The sequence below is a fragment of the Poecilia reticulata genome, chromosome 15 (genome assembly GCF_904066995.2).
Source record: "Poecilia reticulata chromosome 15, P_reticulata-male-v2, whole genome shotgun sequence".
NCBI lineage: Eukaryota > Metazoa > Chordata > Actinopteri > Cyprinodontiformes > Poeciliidae > Poecilia > Poecilia reticulata.
The window spans coordinates 27,467,549-27,487,527 of record NC_088844.1 but is presented as its reverse complement, the minus strand read 5'-3'; the positions used below and the strand labels follow the sequence as shown (position 1 = coordinate 27,487,527).

The 19,979-nt window shown below is 38.7% G+C and overlaps 1 protein-coding gene and 1 long non-coding RNA gene across 2 annotated transcripts; one reads left to right on the top strand and one right to left on the bottom strand.

The window, feature by feature from the left end:
* Positions 1–4,407: 4,407 nt before the first annotated feature.
* On the bottom strand, positions 4,408–6,859 carry LOC145555201 (uncharacterized). Its single transcript, XR_014091288.1, has 2 exons — positions 6,754–6,859; positions 4,408–5,899 (listed from the first exon to the last, which is right to left on the bottom strand). It is a non-coding gene; the product is annotated as an uncharacterized LOC145555201 (long non-coding RNA).
* opn3 (opsin 3) lies at positions 6,555–18,832 on the top strand. Its single transcript, XM_008430000.3, has 4 exons — positions 6,555–7,024; positions 9,817–10,136; positions 14,525–14,776; positions 15,986–18,832. The coding sequence occupies exons 1-4, from the start codon at positions 6,712–6,714 to the stop codon at positions 16,268–16,270; spliced, it is 1,170 nt and encodes a 389-aa protein (XP_008428222.1). The 5' UTR covers positions 6,555–6,711; the 3' UTR covers positions 16,271–18,832.
* Positions 18,833–19,979: the final 1,147 nt, after the last annotated feature.

The window sequence follows — 19,979 nt, the reverse complement described above, 5'->3', positions numbered from 1 at the left end:
TTGGATGTTTGGTTGGTTGGATGGTTGGATGTTTGGTTAGTTGGATGTTTGGTTGGTTGGATGGTTGGATGTTTGGTTAGTTGGATGTTTGGTTGGTTGGATGGTTGGATGTTTGGTTAGTTGGATGTTTGGTTGGTTGGATGGTTGGATGTTTGGTTAGTTGGATGTTTGGTTGGTTGGATGGTTGGATGTTTGGTTAGTTGGATGTTTGATTAGTTGGATGTTTGGTTGGTTGGATGGTTGGATGTTTGGTTAGTTGGATGTTTGGTTAGTTGGATGCTTGGTTGGATGTTTGGTTAGTTGGATGTTTGGTTGGATGTTTGGTTAGTTGGATGTTTGGTTGGATGCTTGGTTGGATGTTTGGTTAGTTGGGTGCTTGGTTGGATGTTTGGTTAGTTGGATGTTTGGTTGGATGTTTGGTTAGTTGGGTGCTTGGTTGGATGTTTGGTTCGATGTTTGGTTAGTTGGATGCTTGGTTGGATGTTTGGTTAGTTGGATGTTTGGTTGGATGTTTGGTTAGTTGGATGTTTGGTTGGATGCTTGGTTGAATGTTTGGTTAGTTGGGTGCTTGGTTGGATGTTTGGTTGGATGTTTGGTTAGTTGGATGTTTGGTTGGATGTTTGGTTAGTTGGATGTTTGGTTGGATGTTTGGTTAGTTGGATGTTTGGTTGGATGCTTGGTTAGTTGGATGTTTGGTTGGATGTTTGGTTAGTTGGGTGCTTGGTTGGATGTTTGGTTCGATGTTTGGTTAGTTGGATGTTTGGTTGGATGTTTGGTTAGTTGGATGTTTGGTTCGATGTTTGGTTAGTTGGATGTTTGGTTGGATGTTTGGTTAGTTGGGTGCTTGGTTGGATGTTTGGTTCGATGTTTGGTTAGTTGGATGTTTGGTTGGATGTTTGGTTAGTTGGATGTTTGGTTCGATGTTTGGTTAGTTGGGTGCTTGGTTGGATGTTTGGTTCAATGTTTGGTTAGTTGGATGCTTGGTTGGATGTTTGGTTTGATGTTGGTTAGTTGAATGTTTGGTTGGATGCTTGGTTGGATGTTTGGTTAGTTGGATGCTTGGTTGGATGTTTGGTTCGATGTTTGGTTAGTTGGATGTTTGGTTCGATGTTTGGTTAGTTGGGTGCTTGGTTGGATGTTTTGTTCGATGTTTGGTTAGTTGGATGTTTGGTTGGGTGCTTGGTTGGATGTTTGGTTAGTTGGATGCTTGGTTGGATGTTTGGTTCGATGTTGGTTAGTTGAATGTTTGGTTGGATGCTTGGTTGGATGTTTGGTTAGTTGGATGCTTGGTTGGATGTTTGGTTCGATGTTTGGTTAGTTGGATGCTTGGTTGGATGCTTGGTTGGATGTTTGGTTCGATGTTTGGTTAGTTGGATGTTTGGTTCGATGTTTGGTTAGTTGGATGCTTGGTTGGATGTTTGGTTAGTTGGATGTTTGGTTGGATGTTTGGTTAGTTGGGTGCTTGGTTGGATGTTTTGTTCGATGTTTGGTTAGTTGGATGTTTGGTTGGATGCTTGGTTGGATGTTTGGTTCGATGTTTGGTTAGTTGGATGTTTGGTTCGATGTTGGTTAGTTGAATGTTTGGTTGGATGCTTGGTTGGATGTTTGGTTCGATGTTTGGTTGGTTGGATGGTTGGATGTTTGGTTAGTTGGATGTTTGGTTGGTTGGATGGTTGGATGTTTGGTTAGTTGGATGTTTGGTTGGTTGGATGGTTGGATGTTTGGTTAGTTGGATGTTTGGTTGGTTGGATGGTTGGATGTTTGGTTAGTTGGATGTTTGATTAGTTGGATGTTTGGTTGGTTGGATGGTTGGATGTTTGGTTAGTTGGATGTTTGGTTGGTTGGATGTTTGGTTGGTTGGATGGTTGGATGTTTGGTTAGTTGGATGTTTGGTTGGTTGGATGGTTGGATGTTTGGTTAGTTGGATGTTTGGTTGGTTGGATGGTTGGATGTTTGGTTAGTTGGATGTTTGGTTGGTTGGATGGTTGGATGTTTGGTTAGTTGGATGTTTGGTTGGTTGGATGGTTGGATGTTTGGTTAGTTGGATGTTTGATTAGTTGGATGTTTGGTTGGTTGGATGGTTGGATGTTTGGTTAGTTGGATGTTTGGTTAGTTGGATGCTTGGTTGGATGTTTGGTTAGTTGGATGTTTGGTTCGATGTTTGGTTAGTTGGATGTTTGGTTGGATGCTTGGTTGGATGTTTGGTTAGTTGGGTGCTTGGTTGGATGTTTGGTTAGTTGGATGTTTGGTTGGATGTTTGGTTAGTTGGGTGCTTGGTTGGATGTTTGGTTCGATGTTTGGTTAGTTGGATGCTTGGTTGGATGTTTGGTTAGTTGGATGTTTGGTTGGATGTTTGGTTAGTTGGATGTTTGGTTGGATGCTTGGTTGGATGTTTGGTTAGTTGGGTGCTTGGTTGGATGTTTGGTTGGATGTTTGGTTAGTTGCATGTTTGGTTAGTTGGATGTTTGGTTCGATGTTTGGTTAGTTGGATGTTTGGTTGGATGCTTGGTTAGTTGGATGTTTGGTTGGATGTTTGGTTAGTTGGATGTTTGGTTGGATGTTTGGTTAGTTGGATGTTTGGTTCGATGTTTGGTTAGTTGGATGTTTGGTTGGATGCTTGGTTAGTTGGATGTTTGGTTGGATGTTTGGTTAGTTGGGTGCTTGGTTGGATGTTTGGTTCGATGTTTGGTTAGTTGGATGTTTGGTTGGATGTTTGGTTAGTTGGATGTTTGGTTCGATGTTTGGTTAGTTGGATGTTTGGTTGGATGTTTGGTTAGTTGGGTGCTTGGTTGGATGTTTGGTTCGATGTTTGGTTAGTTGGATGTTTGGTTGGATGTTTGGTTAGTTGGATGTTTGGTTCGATGTTTGGTTAGTTGGGTGCTTGGTTGGATGTTTGGTTCGATGTTTGGTTAGTTGGATGCTTGGTTGGATGTTTGGTTTGATGTTGGTTAGTTGAATGTTTGGTTGGATGCTTGGTTGGATGTTTGGTTAGTTGGATGCTTGGTTGGATGTTTGGTTCGATGTTTGGTTAGTTGGATGTTTGGTTCGATGTTTGGTTAGTTGGGTGCTTGGTTGGATGTTTTGTTCGATGTTTGGTTAGTTGGATGTTTGGTTGGGTGCTTGGTTGGATGTTTGGTTAGTTGGATGCTTGGTTGGATGTTTGGTTCGATGTTGGTTAGTTGAATGTTTGGTTGGATGCTTGGTTGGATGTTTGGTTAGTTGGATGCTTGGTTGGATGTTTGGTTCGATGTTTGGTTAGTTGGATGCTTGGTTGGATGTTTGGTTCGATGTTTGGTTAGTTGGATGTTTGGTTCGATGTTTGGTTAGTTGGGTGCTTGGTTGCATGTTTTGTTCGATGTTTGGTTAGTTGGATGTTTGGTTAGTTGGATGCTTGGTTGGATGTTTGGTTAGTTGGATGCTTGGTTGGATGTTTGGTTCGATGTTGGTTAGTTGAATGTTTGGTTGGATGCTTGGTTGGATGTTTGGTTCGATGTTTGGTTAGTTGGATGTTTGGTTCGATGTTGGTTAGTTGAATGTTTGGTTGGATGCTTGGTTGGATGTTTGGTTCGATGTTTGGTTAGTTGGATGTTTGGTTCGATGTTTGGTTAGTTGGATGCTTGGTTGGATGTTTGGTTGGATGTTTGGTTAGTCGGATGTTTGGTTGGATGTTTGGTTAGTTGGGTGCTTGGTTGGATGTTTTGTTCGATGTTTGGTTAGTTGGATGTTTGGTTGGATGCTTGGTTGGATGTTTGGTTCGATGTTTGGTTAGTTGGATGTTTGGTTCGATGTTGGTTAGTTGAATGTTTGGTTGGACGCTTGGTTGGATGTTTGGTTCGATGTTTGGTTGGTTGGATAAACGTTGGATGGTTGGATGAACGTTGGATGCCAGCTCTAACTGCTGGTCTCCTGTCAGCTCCTCTCTGTGCTGCAGTGGCCCAGTTAAAGCCCGGTCCGGTCAGAGCAGCAGAGTGCGGCGGTGGCGTTTTGTTCTGAGCGTCCTTGGAAAACGACGCGTCAGCAGAACGTAAATCCGTTTGGCGCCTCGTCTGAACCTTCAGCGAAAAGCGTTTAACGGAGAACGAGCCGTGCCAGAGAGTCAGAGCGGCATAATTAAAACATTTCCCACCCGCTCTCCTCTCTCTGCTGCCTCTGTGTGTGTGTGTGTGTGTGTGTGTGTGTGTGTGTGTGTGTGTGTGTGTGTGTGTGTGTGTGTGTGTGTGTGTGTGTGTGTGTGTGTGTGTGTGTGTGTGTGTGTGTGAGAGGAAGATTTGCTATTTCTAACCAACCTGTAGGCACAGAGAAATGGGGTCACACACCAACACTGTGACATGTTTCCGTCTGAACAACATGAGGCGACGGAGGAACGAGGAAATGTCAGAAAATCAGACCAGTTGTTGTCAGCACATCTGGAATATCACACAATTTAATATTTCAGCAAAATCTTTCACACAGACTTGGAACAGATGATCTCAGAGGAATTCTTCTTTGAAAAATTCAAGATGGCCGCCATGGCCATCAAGGAAAATGTTTTTTTTATTGTAGTTCACTTTAACACATCCTGAACGTCACCATTAGTAGTAAGTATTTTACAGATAATTACTTTTCATGTCAAATCTTACATAATTGGATCCATAAAAATCATATTTACTGATAATTATTTGGTTTTCAAGATGGCCGCCATAGATGTCATGAAAATAGATTTTGCACTAAAACAGATGTACATGTTTGGAGTAAAATCATAGTCTGCATACGGGAACAAAAGTTCATGCAAGTCATAAAGACAGGAAACATTTCATTGGTTTAAAAGGCTCAAGTTGGGCATCCATTTTGAAATTCAAGTGACTAACAGGAAAAATGACAAACTTGAGGGGTGAGATGCATATTTTTATGCTTGTATCCATACTTTAAATATTTTTACAGTAATAATAAGTAATGTCATCACAGAGACACAGTTTCAGGAGCCTCTTCCAGCTCTGACTCCTCCATTATTCCTCCATAAGTTAATTTCGGTAATTAAACTCCACGGCTAAACTCTTCCATGAAGAAGCTCCAGGGAGAAGATGAGTATTAAAAACACACACATTGCACCTGGACTGGATGTACAACACAAGTCCAAACATCTGCGAAATGCTCTTGATGTTAATGAATTGACTTTTAATTGGATCTGAAGTGTCCCAGACGGTCCTGCAGTTAAAGTGGTACATGTAATTAAATGCTTAAAGCCCATTATGTGGGCTGTAATTACGTCTTTAATGGGAACAGAAGCAGAAAATGGAGCTTCGGCCTGGAGAACGAAGACGCTACAGCTGTCATCAGTTTCCAGCTGTCATCAGTTTCACGTCAGAAACGGAAGACGACCAAAACTGCCTGAGTTCAAAGTAAAAATAAAAGATACTGAGGTGTAAACAGCATTTTATGCTAATAAAATACATCGAGAGATTTATGAAAGTGACACAATCAGTCAAATCTTGTCCACTGATTTGATTTGCTTGTTTTCAAATCAAATCAGAAATACTTTGTTCATTAAAAAGCTGTGGATTGTGATGGATCTCTGGTAGCAGTCAGTCTTGCAACGACTCTGAAGACGCCTCTGACTGAAGACTGTTACTCTACGACAGTCACATGACTGTCCTGACACGCTAACGGCTCTATTTCCAGACAGGAGAGGAAACATCTCCCAGCAACATGTCCTGAATGACACCGGCATCAAACAATGCTAATCCACCTCATTTGCTTTTGCTGCTCCTTCTTTGGTCACTTCCTGGTCCAGTGGTTAGAAAGACGGGCGGAGAAAAGGATTCTGGGACATGATTCCTGCCCGTCATGATTCACCCTCCTCTGGGACTTTGGGTTTGTAGTTCAGGAAATATTTGAGCTGTTGACGTTCTAGTCAGCTGCCCTGTTGCAAAAACAAAAACAAACAAACAAAAAAACCGATAAGTTGTTGCTATGGTTACGCATCCTACTTTGCAAACTAAATATTGTATGTAAACTAAAAATTTAATTTGAAAGCTAAATATTTAGCTAGTTAGGAAACTAGAAAGCTAAATATAAAGTTTTCCTAACTAGATGTTTAGCATTCTAACTAAATATGTAATTTGAAAACTAAATATTTAGCCTTCAATTTAATAATTAGTTAAGAAGTAACTAAGAAATATTAAATATTAAGTAACCAAACTAAATATTTTGTTAAGAACTAAATATTAAATTGGTAGCTAAATATTTATATTTTTAACTAAAGATTCATTTGAAAGTTAAATATTTAGTTTGTAATCTACCTAAATATTTAGCTTCCTAACTAAATATTTGATTTGGAAGCTGAATATTCAGTTTACAAAGTAAAAATTTTGATTTCTAATTAAGTATTTAATTTGAAAAGTAAATACTTAGTTTGTGAATTAAACATTTATGAATAACCTGACTTTGAAAATGAACATCCACATCTTTACATGCGCATCTCCATCTTCGCAGGAAGATCTGAAACACCTTTCTGACGTCACACAGCACGTGGGTCAAACTCTGCGCTTTAATTTGAAAGGTATCGCGGAAAGGAAACACTCCCGTCTTGCCCACCTTGACTTCGTCACATTGACCCAGTTTCGTCCAAAAGCGCTCGCGCTGCCTGCCAGTTTGAATGCGCGGCGCGCGCGCACCTTGCCACCCGCCTCTCGTGCGCCTCACTATGCTGGAAACCAAGTTTGCGTCCCCGCGATGAATCCGGCCAACGAGACCGAGGGAAGCGCGGACAGATACCTGTTCGCGGATGGAACCTACAAACTTCTGGCCGTCGCCATCGGAACCATCGGAGTGTTCGGGTTCTGCAACAACGTGGCGGTGATTTTACTCTACTGCAGGTTCAAGAGGCTCCGCACGCCCACCAATCTGCTGCTGGTCAACATAAGTTTGAGTGATTTTCTGGTGTCGGTCATCGGGATAAACTTCACGTTTGCGTCGTGCGTCAAAGGCAGGTGGATCTGGAGCCAGGCGACCTGCGTCTGGGACGGATTCAGCAACAGCCTGTTCGGTGAGAAGACACATCCGATCCGGGAGAAAATGTTTTCTTTAAAAGCGCTTTTTATTGTTATTATTATTATTGATCAAGTAATTAAAACACACTTTATATGAATACAATTAATTTCTTATAAACCTTACAACATAGCAGCATTGACCAGATATTGATGATACTCCTAATCAATAGATGGATACTTTATTTCACTCATATATCCACAGCCATCAAGATTACGTCATGCATAATATATTAAATTTAATTGACTAAATGGTATTACAAGACAATGTTTATCGTCTTATTTACAAAATTATTTATTTCTTTGCGTTTTTTATGGATTTCTAATATTCTATAAAAAGGTTTGTAAAGCTATTTATTTATTATTACTATAAAGGTCACTGCATCAAGCAGATATAATCTTATTTAACAAGATTTCATTGAATTGTTTGTTAGCGTCTTTAATGTATTTCTAATAGAGATGCTTTTTTAATTAAAATTGAGCATTGCATAATGTTAGTTGTTTTAACAAAATCAAGTTTAATTATTTATTTGAATTGTTAATGTCTAATACTGCATAAAATGGTTTACAAACACTTGTAAAGCTGATCTAAATGTTTTACTTTTTGCATCTTATTTGGAAAAGCTGCATGTTTTTGTACTGTAGAGGTCACTGCATCGTGCAGATGTAATATTTACTGTCTTAACAAAAATGAAGTGAATTATTTATACTTTTTAATGTATAATAATGTCTAAAAGGCTCAATAAAAGAACTTGAAAGCTTTTCTGGTTAAAACTGAGCATCCAGGAACCTGAATGTGTTGCCCTGTCAGGAAAAGCTGCCCGTTTTTGGGGTCGTCGCATCGTGCAGATGCGTCTCCTGGCTTCTCGGTGGGATGACACACATTCCCACTCATTACCATAAGCAGAGCTGTATTTAATAATGACGTGTGAACAGGCACTTTTTGGCTCCCGCCACCGTTCGACCTGCAGCCCAGAGGAGGGCTGAGTGATAATGAGCTCATTAGAAAAACCCTTCCGGCCTCTTTTGGTGTTTTTTGTTGCTTTTTCATCGTTGGACAGTTGCCCTCCGCTCCTGTCATCCTGCCGTCCTTTAGCTGACATTGCATTGTGAGCCTGCAGGATGTGAGGAACACGTCTGCCTGCCTCTGTCAGCGCGCAGTACTGCAGCGACACCTTTGGTTTTTGGTTTTTTTATCTTTCATGTTTGCATTTCAAACATGTCACAGGAGACGTTGCAGATCAAAAAGATGCAAAGTTGATGTTCACAGCGATTCTCGTACTGTACATCTTATTTCACCAGCAGGATGTGGCAATCTGCTCTGGCCCACATTCACAAAATGAAGCAAACCTGGAAGATAATGAAAGTTTAAGCTGAATTAATGAGTGTTCACTCATAAATTAGATGAAAATCATCTTTTCTTAACGTCTTACGATCCAAGGTCACACAGATTAAAGAAGAAAAGATGAGGTAATGATGCTTCATCTTAAAAAAACTACATGTCTATAAAAGCTCTGAGAAACCTGATTTCTTTATTTCTTGATGTTTTTTCTGAATTCCTTGTTTTGCAATCTAGATTTTTGCTTGACTAAAGGCTGTCGAATGATGTTTTTATTCTAAAAAATGGAAGTTGTATACTTTACAGTAGGACTCATCATCTTTATTTAGACACAATTATGGTCCACAAACAGATAAAAACAAGAAAAAAATAAATATTATAATGAAATAATCAATCACTGACATGTAAACTAATGCGCCAGCGATTCCACAAACTGGAGAAGAACCTCACTGAGCTTTGAACAGGATCGGTCAAAGTCTGAATGATGCCGTCTGCAGAGTCAGTTAATCTACACCTACATCTGGTCATAATGTTTGGAAGCACAGCAGTGCAGGTTGGCACATCGGCTTTCACAAACATCTGACTGGCTCTACTCCATCGGGGCATCATAAGCAGCACCTCATGCCATCATTATAAGCAACCTGAAGTTTAGTCATACTGCTTTTCCTGTAACGCCGCCACAGGTGGCTGTATACATTGGAGTACAGTATGTTTTAAAAAGTGCAATCAAAGCTGCTGCACTGACAGAAACAATCTCTCCGCTAACTTACTCTCTGCTACGCTTCAGCTAGCTTAGCCTGTGAAATTTGACTTTGATATTTAACACCTTAGGCTTCTGTCTCTTTAAAATGTCGCCTTCTGGAAGTAATCACAACATGGCTCCTCTACCCTTTAACAACGTTTTTTATCAGTTTTTTGCGAAGTAGCTCCTATTATGAGCTCGGCAGATGCACAGTTCCACCAGGTGTTTGCTAATTGCTGCTGGCTAGTCTGAAGGAGCTGAGTGGGGAAGTTGCAGAAGCTCATTAGCTCAGAGGTGGAGCTGCGCCTTGAAGGCGGGGCCATGTCCACCCAGGCGTTTTAGACAGCTGAGTGGTTTCCATGGAGATTAAAGGATTAATGAAACATTCATGAAAAAAATCAAAGCAACACTCCAGGTATGTTTCTGATGAGAGAATGATGTAAAGCTGAAAAAAGTAGATTTTACATCGTACTGCCCCTTTAAAAAAGCTTAAAGAGTCGCTCTGAAATGACTGCTTGGTGTTGGGTTTACACCAGGGGCGTCAAACTCATTTTCATTTTGGGCCAAATCAAAATCATGAAGGCTCTTAAAGGGCCGGCGGCTGTGCCAGATTGTGCTGTTAAAACCAGATTTGGCCCCCGGACCTCGAGTTTGATGACGACTGTGATGAAAGCAAAGAGACGCTGAGTCGCCGCTCTCTCTCCTCCCAGGCATCGTCTCCATCATGACTCTGGCGGCTCTGGCGTATGAGCGCTACATCCGGGTGGTGCACGCCCAGGTGGTGGACTTCCCCTGGGCGTGGCGGGCCATCGCCCACATCTGGCTGTACTCGCTGGCCTGGACCGGGGCGCCTCTGCTGGGCTGGAACCGCTACACGCTAGAGATCCACCAGCTGGGCTGCTCCCTGGACTGGGCGTCCAAAGACCCAAACGACGCCTCCTTCATCCTCTTCTTCCTCTTCGCGTGTTTCTTCGTGCCCGTTGGCATCATGGTCTACTGCTATGGCAACATCCTCTATACAGTGAGAATGGTAAGGCTGCAGATGTTTGTTTTTGTTGTTTTACAAAACCTTATGCTCTGCTGGAATAAATTCTCCCTGCAGGTGACATTTCAACCATATTAAATTCCTAATTTTGAAATGGCAGATCCACCGTTGGCTCTCTAAAGCTGACATTTCAAAGCTTTTCCGCTCTAATCCCAACAAATTGACAATAAAGTCTGGCTCCTCAATGTTTTCTAGCACTTAAACCACACTAAAAAAATTAAAATCCTAAAGACAGCCAAAAATAATTCATAATTCTGAGTAGCAAAGACCATTAAATACCTTAAATATTTACATCCCGACTCATTTGATCACTTTAATTAACATAGAAATGGAAATAAATTAGTTTTGGGTCACTGGCGGGAAGAAATATCCAAATTTTTTCAAAAATTACATCTTCAGAAACCAAAAAGTTTTATTAGTCAATGAAGTTAATAATCACCCACAGCCAGTTTAACGTTGTGATAAGGATTTCATCATCATAGCAACGCTGGATGCAGTGTTGCATTAAAGCCCAGGTTTCCTTCTGCCACTGTAACAATGTTATCTGATAATAAAGGACCGAACCGGCAGAGCAGACAGCAGGAGAGATCCGAACTGAAATGGTCATTAAGCTCACAGCCAGCAAAAGCAGAAAGAAAAGAATCCCAAACAGCCAAAAAATAAAAATAATCCAAATTACATCCAGACTAACGGCAGGTGTGAAGCTTTAAAATGAAACGTAAGGGAAATAATGATGGATGAACAGTTGCAAAACGGCAGAAGGGGGCAAGAATTAAGTTTTGACCAAACAAAGTAATTACATGCAAAGAAAATGAACACATAAAATAAACTCATCATTCATCTTTATACAAGTACACTTACAGTATATAGCAAAGTCTGATCTTTCAAAACCAAACAAGAACTACTAAAAGCAGGGAGAAAATGTACCTTGGTAATAAAGACCCTTCTGTAAAAATAACTTTTTATTATGTAACCTGTGAGAAACATGAAGAACTGAAGTTATAGACTGATATTAAAGTAAACATTAACTATGTTGTTGCACTTTCCATGCTTGTTTTAATCCAAAATAGTCCAAAAAAGCTTTGAAATTATTACATTATTTGACAGAATCTCTGTTTGGCGTAGAGTAATTCAGATGTGGTCTGAACAGTCTAAATATGTACGTTTCGATGGTGCAAACTCCTTAAAAAAATATTGAAACAGCTATTTAATTAATCGCGGCAATAATTTATCACAATGTTTCCACTGTGCACACCACAGGGAGGCGCCAATTATCCAAAATTCACATATTTTTACGTTTTTGTACTTCCATTTGGGTCTCAACTGATTCTAAAAACAAACTTAAAAAAATACCCGTGTCTGGAAAATTTGCAGTTTCGAAAACCTCCAGATTGCCAAGTCACAAATCAACAGGCACTGCACTGTTACCTACCAACCCCGGCAGAGTTCCATCTGTTACCTAGCAACCCCAGCAGAGTTCCATCTGTTACCTAGCAACCCGAACAAAGTTCTGTCTGTTACCTAGCAACACAAATTGAACTCCAGCATATTTGGTCAGCTGGCTTTACCCCTGTTTGCTTTGTACAATGGCTGCTGGAAAAAACAAGTGTTTTGTTGTTGACTTAAAATCCAGAAACCACCTGCTGCATTCTTGTTGGTTGTGCAGGAGGCTACTCTTCTGCTTTTCAAAGATGTACGGTTGTACAGCTTCGCATCTGTTTGCAGCCATTTTCAGGTGAGAGTGTAAAAGTTGAATTGGGGGCTCGTGGGCTGTAGCAGCTTACTAGGATTTAAAGTGACAAGAGACCCTAAAACGGCTCATTCTGACAAAAATCTCAGTATCCAAGAATGATTTTGTGGAAATAATATAATAAATGTTTTGTTTAGGCCAGTGTTTCTCAACCCTGGTCCTCACCGCCCCCCTGTCCTGCATGTTTTAGATATTTCCCTTCTGCCACACACCTGAATTGTATCTTGGGGTGATTAACAGGCTTCTGCAGTACTTTATGGTCATGCAATCATGTGAATCAGCTGTCCTGGAATAGAGGCACATCTAAAACATGCAGAGCAGGGGGGCGGTGAGGACCAGGGTTGAGAAACACTGGTTTAGGCCATTGAATTATCCATCATTGAATTATCCTTCAAGAAAGCGTAATAGATCCCACTTAAAATAAGCAACAGAAAAATAGGATTGGGTTGATATTTTCTGCCTCTTGCTGCCCTTCATGTCGTGCCGCCCAGGGCAGAGAGCCATTTCACCCAAAGACAAAATATACTCATCACCAGACATTTCACTTCCAGGTCAGTTCGACTCACACATGAAGATAAAAAAACATAAATAACAAACCTTTAGTGCTCATAAGCTGTGGTCAGTTTTTAGACTCCTGAAGCACAAATACCACATCGCATCACTTCCTATCGCCCTGATTTGTTTAACGACTTTAAATGTCACGTCTTCTAGGTCAGCTCCTCTCATTGTTTGCGCTCGGATAACATTTCCACTTGGTTGTGTTCATTTCATCACTTCTGCTTTAGTATCTCCCACAGTGAGCTCAGATTGAAAACGTTACCTGATATAACCTCAGGTTAAGATGTTCCTTTGAAAACATGGACTCAATTATGGATTTTTTTATGCTGACTCTTTCTGACTCTTGTGGAGATTTTTTTCATTACATTAAATCTGCATGTAAAAAAAGAAAATCAGTCTTAATTCAGTTCAAGTGACCCACATGTCTGTGTGAATCAGTTTCCTCCCTTAAATATTCACCATTTTGCTGGAAGTGTGAGCAGCTCCCTCCTCTGAGACCCCCGAACTCGAGCTGCAGAAAATTCCCAGAACGGCGCCGAAGCCTGAGACGAGTCTCATCACGGCGATCCGGGAAAATCTTCAAAGAAAAAAAAACAACACTTTGAACGCTGCAGAGATTTCACTCCAGAGCAGCTGGCCTGCTTTTCCAGACACAGAAAAACCCATCAGGTGTCTGAAGACCTGGAGAGAGAGCAGATCGCCAACATGGAAATGGAGAAAAAATAAAAAAAAATTATGAATTAAACCATTAAAAAAGGTTATTAAATGATTACAGCAGCTCATTTTTTAATTCAAATTAAAATTCAAAGCAAAATTAAACGTTGTGATTCGTATTAATTGAAAATTCTTAAAAGATCTCCTGTAGCAGTCTGTACTACAGCAAATTTGAAGAACCCTCTGTCTATTTTTCTAAGACAGTCTCATCAATGCACCTTTTACAATAACTAATAATAAATTGTCTCAGAAGTTATATCAATAAACAATAATATAGTTTTTAGACCATTTCCAAGTAATATGATTGTCTTGGGATTCTGGTGGTGGCAGAATCATGATGTGGAGTGGACAAGGAAACTGGTCCTAATTGATGCAAAGATGGAAGGAACCACACTGGAGGCTAAACCTTCCACCAGGACAGTGGTACAAACGACACAAGCAGAATGAAACCGTGTCAGAAAAGCCCAGATGTTCAAAAGGGAGTTAAACGTTGGCCAAAACTGTTGACTCAAAAGAAAACAAAGCAGCCTGATATTTATTCCAGGTCTAAGACAAGACCTGGTACATTTTCCCCAAGAACTCAGACACTTTCTGATTAACATCAGAAATGTTCTTGAATAGCATTTTAATTTTTAGAAATGTTTAAGTTTCTTTTAGAAAGTTTAATTTATGTCAAAACTTCAACATTGTTTTACTCGCACATCTTTTGACCTTTGGAGCTCAGAAATGTCATTTTTCTAGAAACTTTCTGAGATTACTCAGAATTTTTTATTGCTTCTTTAATTTTGCATGTTTGCTGAATACAAGAAATATATAGTTTTTAGTTTCTTTTGGGTTTGATTGAATACATTTATTTTCAGTAATAAGAACAGGATTTGGGTCACTTTCTCCCCAAACATTTGCTGTATTTATCCAAGTTTAAGAAGAAATAAAAGCTGATTTGGTTGCAGCAAAGTTGGCTTTTCAATTAAAGTCTCTGGATAAATTCAGTTTTAAAACTTTATAAAAACACAAATACTTTGTGTTGTACTTTAAATTTTTTTGTGTAAGAAAAGTATGTTTGTAAAAAAATTTTTTTATCGTTATTGCAAATTAAAAGTCTACATCTACAGGCCAAATTCGTATCACTTTTGGATGGTAGTTGGGGGCCGCACAAAATTAGTCTAATTGCCACAAATGGCCCCTGGGCCACACTTTAGACATCCCTGATCGATGTGATGATTTCCGTTGTCAGTTTGCAAACAAAAATAAATTAGATTTCCAAACTGGAAATGAATTCAACACCTCATAATTCAGATTTACAGCGGAAGATACTAAAGTCTTAATTTTCTCTTTCCTTTAATTTCTGCAGCTGCGTTCACTCCAAGACCTGCAGACGGTCCAGATTATAAAGATCCTGCGCTACGAGAAGAAGGTGGCGGCCATGTTCCTACTGATGATTTCCTGTTTCCTGGTGTGCTGGACGCCGTACGCCGTGGTGTCCATGATGGAGGCGTTCGGCAGGAAGGCCATGGTCTCTCCCACCGTGGCCATCATCCCGTCCTTCTTCGCCAAGTCCAGCACGGCGTACAACCCCCTCATCTACGTGTTCATGAGTAGAAAGGTTTGTAAACGGTCTTTCTCAAACCTGTGGCGGTCCGCGGGCGCCCCTAGTGGTCCGCAAGGTACTGCACGTGACAACCGTTTATGTACTGTGACGTCAGCTCAAAGTACGACGCGTACAGCTAACTACAGCTAGCTTGAAAAAATAATGGATGAATGGCTTAAAACTGGGTCACTCAAAAGAAAAACTGACGATATCGATGGAAAGAAAACAGCATGATTATTTATGTGATCAGAAGAAAATGTGTTGTTCAAGAACTATTCGATTCTTTTGAGCGGATCTATGCCGTGAACTGTAGGACTCAAGTTTCAGTTAATGAGAACTGTTCTTTGTCTTTGAGTGACGAGTGACAATAGTTCTGTCACTCGTCAAGAACTATTGTCATTTTTAACTAATTAAAAATGATTAAATTAATCATTTTTTATTGTATTGGTTAAATACAATAGATAAATATAACATAAAAACTGGTGAATTATTTTATATTTAAGAAGAGGATTTTACCATGCTAAGTTAGTTTTGTCTTATTTCAAGTGTACTAAGATATTTACACAAGAAACTAGACCAAAAATACCTGGTAAGACTTTGTATTTTTGGAGTGATGGCAAAATAATGCAACTTCGTTTTCTGAAATGTAAACGTTGTTAAATATCGATGGCTAAACGAGTGAGAACTGGTGAGAGTTGAGTAGTAAATGGTTACATTTAGCTCAGGACCCTTTTCAGGAGTCTTTTTACTACACTGTACTTTTTATTTTTACTTCAGTAATTTTATTATGAAGCATCACTAATCTAATTGGAGTAAAATTTCTGGATTTTCTACCAACTGCAGTTCTTGTTAAAGTTTCATAAATTTTTTATCGGAAGAAACTGATTTTGGAAAATTCTATTATTTTTGTTACTTGTATGAATTATTGTCATTTTGGTCCTCAAAATACTAACATTTCCACTTAACTTTATATTTTAGTCCGTTTGACGCAAATTTTAAATATGAAGTGATTGATAATCTGATGAGTCACTCAGTACTTGGGTAGACTTTCTACCAAATACTCAAATACTTTTTTACCCCTTCTTGAGTAATTTCTAGCTACTTTTTTACTTTTACTTGAGTAAAACTATGTTGAAGTATTGCTACTCTAACCCGAGTGTAATTTTTGGCTTTTCTACCCAGCTCTGATCATCATAATCTGTTTTCTTCATCCTCTTCCTCCAGTTCCGGCGTTACTTCCTGCAGCTGCTCTGCTCCCGGCTCTTCCATAAGATCTCCTGGCTGCAGCAGAACCTCAAAGATCGGCCGCTGACGCCCGCCCAGCGCCCCATCCGCCCCATCGTCGTCTCCAGTGCCTGCGACTCCAGGGACCGCCCCAAAAAGAGGGTCACCTTCAACTCCTCCTCCATCGTCTTCATCATCACCAGCGACAACTTCCAGCAGATCGACGTCACCTCCAAGGCCAGAGATTCCTCGCAGATGAACGTCATCCAAGTGAGGCCACTGTGACCTTTGACCTCTGGGTAATGCCTTATGACCAAACATGCAGTTCCAAGCCAAACTAATCCCGCCTGACCTCCACGGCTGTTTCCGTGTTTGAACGCAGCCCCAGACTTTTTACAACTGACTGTAAATACCCAACAGGAGGGGACATCCTCATTAGACATCAGCTGTGGTGATATTGGGTAATTGCATAGTTGATTAACTAGTTTTATGTCATGCAGTATGTGGGAGTGTAGCTGCGTTTCTGTTACAAATCAGCTCAAAAGTTTGTCATCATTCAACACTAATGCCGGAAAAACACAATTTTGCAATTGTGATGTTTAAGTTAAATGAGAAACGGCATTAAAATCACAGCTGAATAAGTTTGTTCATGAGAAAAGTCATTAAAAAAAACATGCTGCTTAGGCCTGGCGCAATAATCACTTAAACACATGATAAATTAAAAATGATATCAATAATTTCCATTTCCATGATTTATTGTTTTTCTATTTTCTCTCTTTTTAACAAAAACTGGATGATAAAAAATCTTCAGTTTGGTATTTTGATCTCAGTTAGCCCTTCTTTTGAGGGATAATTTTGTTTTCATAATTAATTTTATTTGTTGTTTCTGTTTTGTTTATTTATTTTGGATATTTAAAATGTCTTCCAGTTCCAGTGTTAAATGTTCATTACAATTTAAATTGTAATAATCTTTGATTACCCCTATTATTACTTGAAAATGGTATCAAAACAACAATATTATCGTTTATCGCAATAACTTCTGGGATGATTTATCGTCCAGCAAAATGTGTTATTGTGACAGGCCTAGACGGCCCGTTATTCTCCAACCACTTCCTGTTGTCTCCTTAATTTCCTCCAGTAGTAACGTCCGGTTGTTTAGCACATGCGAACAAAGTTTTCCATTACAGTTTTGTGAAATACACTCATTTCTAAAAAGCCGAAAAAACCACCTCATCCTAGTACAAAACTTTTTTTGTGAGATTGATGTGCTTCTAATGAGCAAATTTATTTCAGTGATTCCAATTTGCACAAATATTATCAACGGAAATGCAGCTACTTTACACTGCAAAAACGCAAAATCTTGCCAAGTAATTTTGGTCTAGTTTCCACTGCAAATATCTTTGTACACTTGAAATAAGACAAAACTAAATTACAACTAACTTTTCAGCAAAACATAGGAGCTTGTTTTAAGTAAATGATTCCTTAATATTGACAAAAAAGTACTAGTTCCACTGTTAGATTATTTCAAATCACCTGTCCCTGCGCTGTTACCTAGCAACGCCAGCCAAGCCCAGCCCCGTTACCTAGCAACAAATGTTCTACGTCCACTGGCAGATTATTTCACTTATAATAAGAAGACATTTTCCCAAGTATGGGAGGGCATTTATTATATTGTTTCATTTATTTATTGTGATAAATTTCTTATCATTTTGTTTCATAAATAAAAATTAAATTTGAAAATATTATTAAATGGAGTTTAACTGGACTGTGTAAAGGTTTAGTGTATTACAAATGGAAAGTTTTGAATGTTTTCAGGAGTAGTATTTGTGTTTGAGGCTTTGATTGCTGAGCCATGCAGTCATAGTTACCTAAAAAATAAGTAACAAATGGTTCTTATTGCCACAAATATTCTCTGCAAAAACACAAAATTTTACCAAGTATTTTTGTCTACTTTGTAGTGCAAATATCTTGGCACACTTGAAAGATGACTAAATTTAAAAATAACTTTTCAGCAAGATTGTTTACTTGCTTAAGGTAAATAATTCCTTAATATTGGTGGAAAAAGTACCAGTTCCTTTGGGAGATAAATTATGTTTGCCAACGGAACTAAGACTTTTTCATCAGTATTAATGAATTATTTCCTTAAAATAAGCTCATATGTCTTGCTAAAAAAGTTACTTTCATCTTATTTCAAGTGAACTAAAACTAGACTAAAAATACTCAAGAAGATATTCTGTTTTTGCAGTGTTGCGATAAAACTTTAAATTCGTATTGGGCACCACTAGTTATAAGTGAAAAAATCTGCCAGTGAAACTACTATTTTTTTATCAATACTAAGGATGGATTAAGTTAAAACAGGCCTCTTCAGTTTGCTGAAAAGTTACTAGTAAGTTAGTTTCGTCTTATTTAAAGTGTATTCAGATATTGGTAATACTTGGTAATACGTTGTGTTTTTGCAGGTTAAGAGGACAGCGAAGTTCGGGTCAGTTTGTTATTTATGATGATACATTTTGGTTGGTACCCAACTGCAAGTGTGTAAAAAAGATGAAAAATAAAGCTTTAGTTTCTTAACCATAAATACATATTACTGTATGTGGATTCAGGAAAGAGACTCTATTTTAAGCGAGCAGGTTTGTGTACTACATCTCATTATCTAGTGCGATGAGAGCCGACACTGTGACGTGGCATTTGGTGAGAATGTGCGAGGATTACAGGAGTGTAATTAGGCAAAAGGAGATGAGATCAGGGTGGGACACTGCGCTCATAACCTCCTGGGTGTCAGCTATGAATAGACATAATGAATGGATCTCCATGTCTAATAAAATCCCTTTTCACTGCGGACCTGAATGACTGAGTGGCCTCTTTGTTTTTTTAATGTTTGGGGGAAAGGCTCAAGTGTGTGAAGTTAAACGGAGTATCGAGGAGTTTTGCATGTTTATTTACTCAATGTGTTTTGAGTTTGAAACAAAAATGCTCATCAAATTTTCAGATTTTTGTCACATTACACCTACTATGACAGGATATTAGAACAATATTATAAATGGGAAGTTTGTCAAAATTAGTTTATTCTTTGAATGTATTTTATTTAGTCAACAAGCTGTGTCTTCAGACATTTGCTGGTATATGAAGTTGAGCTACTCTTGGCAGTTGGTGGTCACCATAGCAACCGGTAACCGACAACCCCTTTTTCGGTTGCCGTCTGTATTTTTAGGATCAAGTCTGCATTTTTTATATTTTAACACATACTTGATATATTTTTAACTGTTATTAATGTTGTGCATTTTAACTATTTAACTGCTGTTAGCAGCGGTTATATATTTCATTTAATGTATTGAGGCAGAAGCTGCTGGACTGATGTTAACCACAAACTTTTGAGAATAAAATCATCTTACGAGAATAAAGTCGTATTACATTAAAATCATAATACGACAAAGTTGCAATGACATGAGAACAGAATTGCCTTAACAAAGTTATAATAAGAGAAAAAGATGTGATAAGAAAAAAAATCATTGCAAGAGTAAAATTGTAATATTACAAGAATAAAGTTGTCAAAATGTGGGAAAAAAGTTGGAATGACGTGACAAAAAAAGTCATATTACCTAAATAAAGTTGTAATTATGTGAGAGATTCACAATAATACAAAAGAAAAGCCATAATAAAACAAGAAGTCATAATATTTTTACCTAAATATGTTGTAATTTGAGAAAAAATTGTAATAATGTGAGAAAAAGTAACAATGCCACAATAAAGCCATAAAACTACTAGAATAAGGTAGTATTTTAGCATAAGGTAGTAATTTTATGAGAATAGCTCAGTGAAAAATAATTAAAAACGAGGAATGTTCAGCATCTTTTGAAGTTATACTTTGGTTTCAGTTTTAGAATTAAGGAAATAATCTTTAACGCGTCAGAATCAGATGAACTGGTTAGATCTTGATAACTATTGATGCTGTTCTGTCAATAAAACAACTTTTTTCACATAATTTTTAACTTTG

Excerpts from the sequence above, each read along its gene's own strand:
- opn3 (XM_008430000.3), top strand. The coding sequence starts at position 6,712 with ATGAATCCGGCCAACGAGACCGAGGGAAGCGCGGACAGATACCTGTTC. Across the intron at positions 10,137-14,524 it reads TCCTCTATACAGTGAGAATG|CTGCGTTCACTCCAAGACCT; the intron begins GTAAGGCTGCAG and ends TAATTTCTGCAG. Across the intron at positions 14,777-15,985 it reads ACGTGTTCATGAGTAGAAAG|TTCCGGCGTTACTTCCTGCA; the intron begins GTTTGTAAACGG and ends CTCTTCCTCCAG.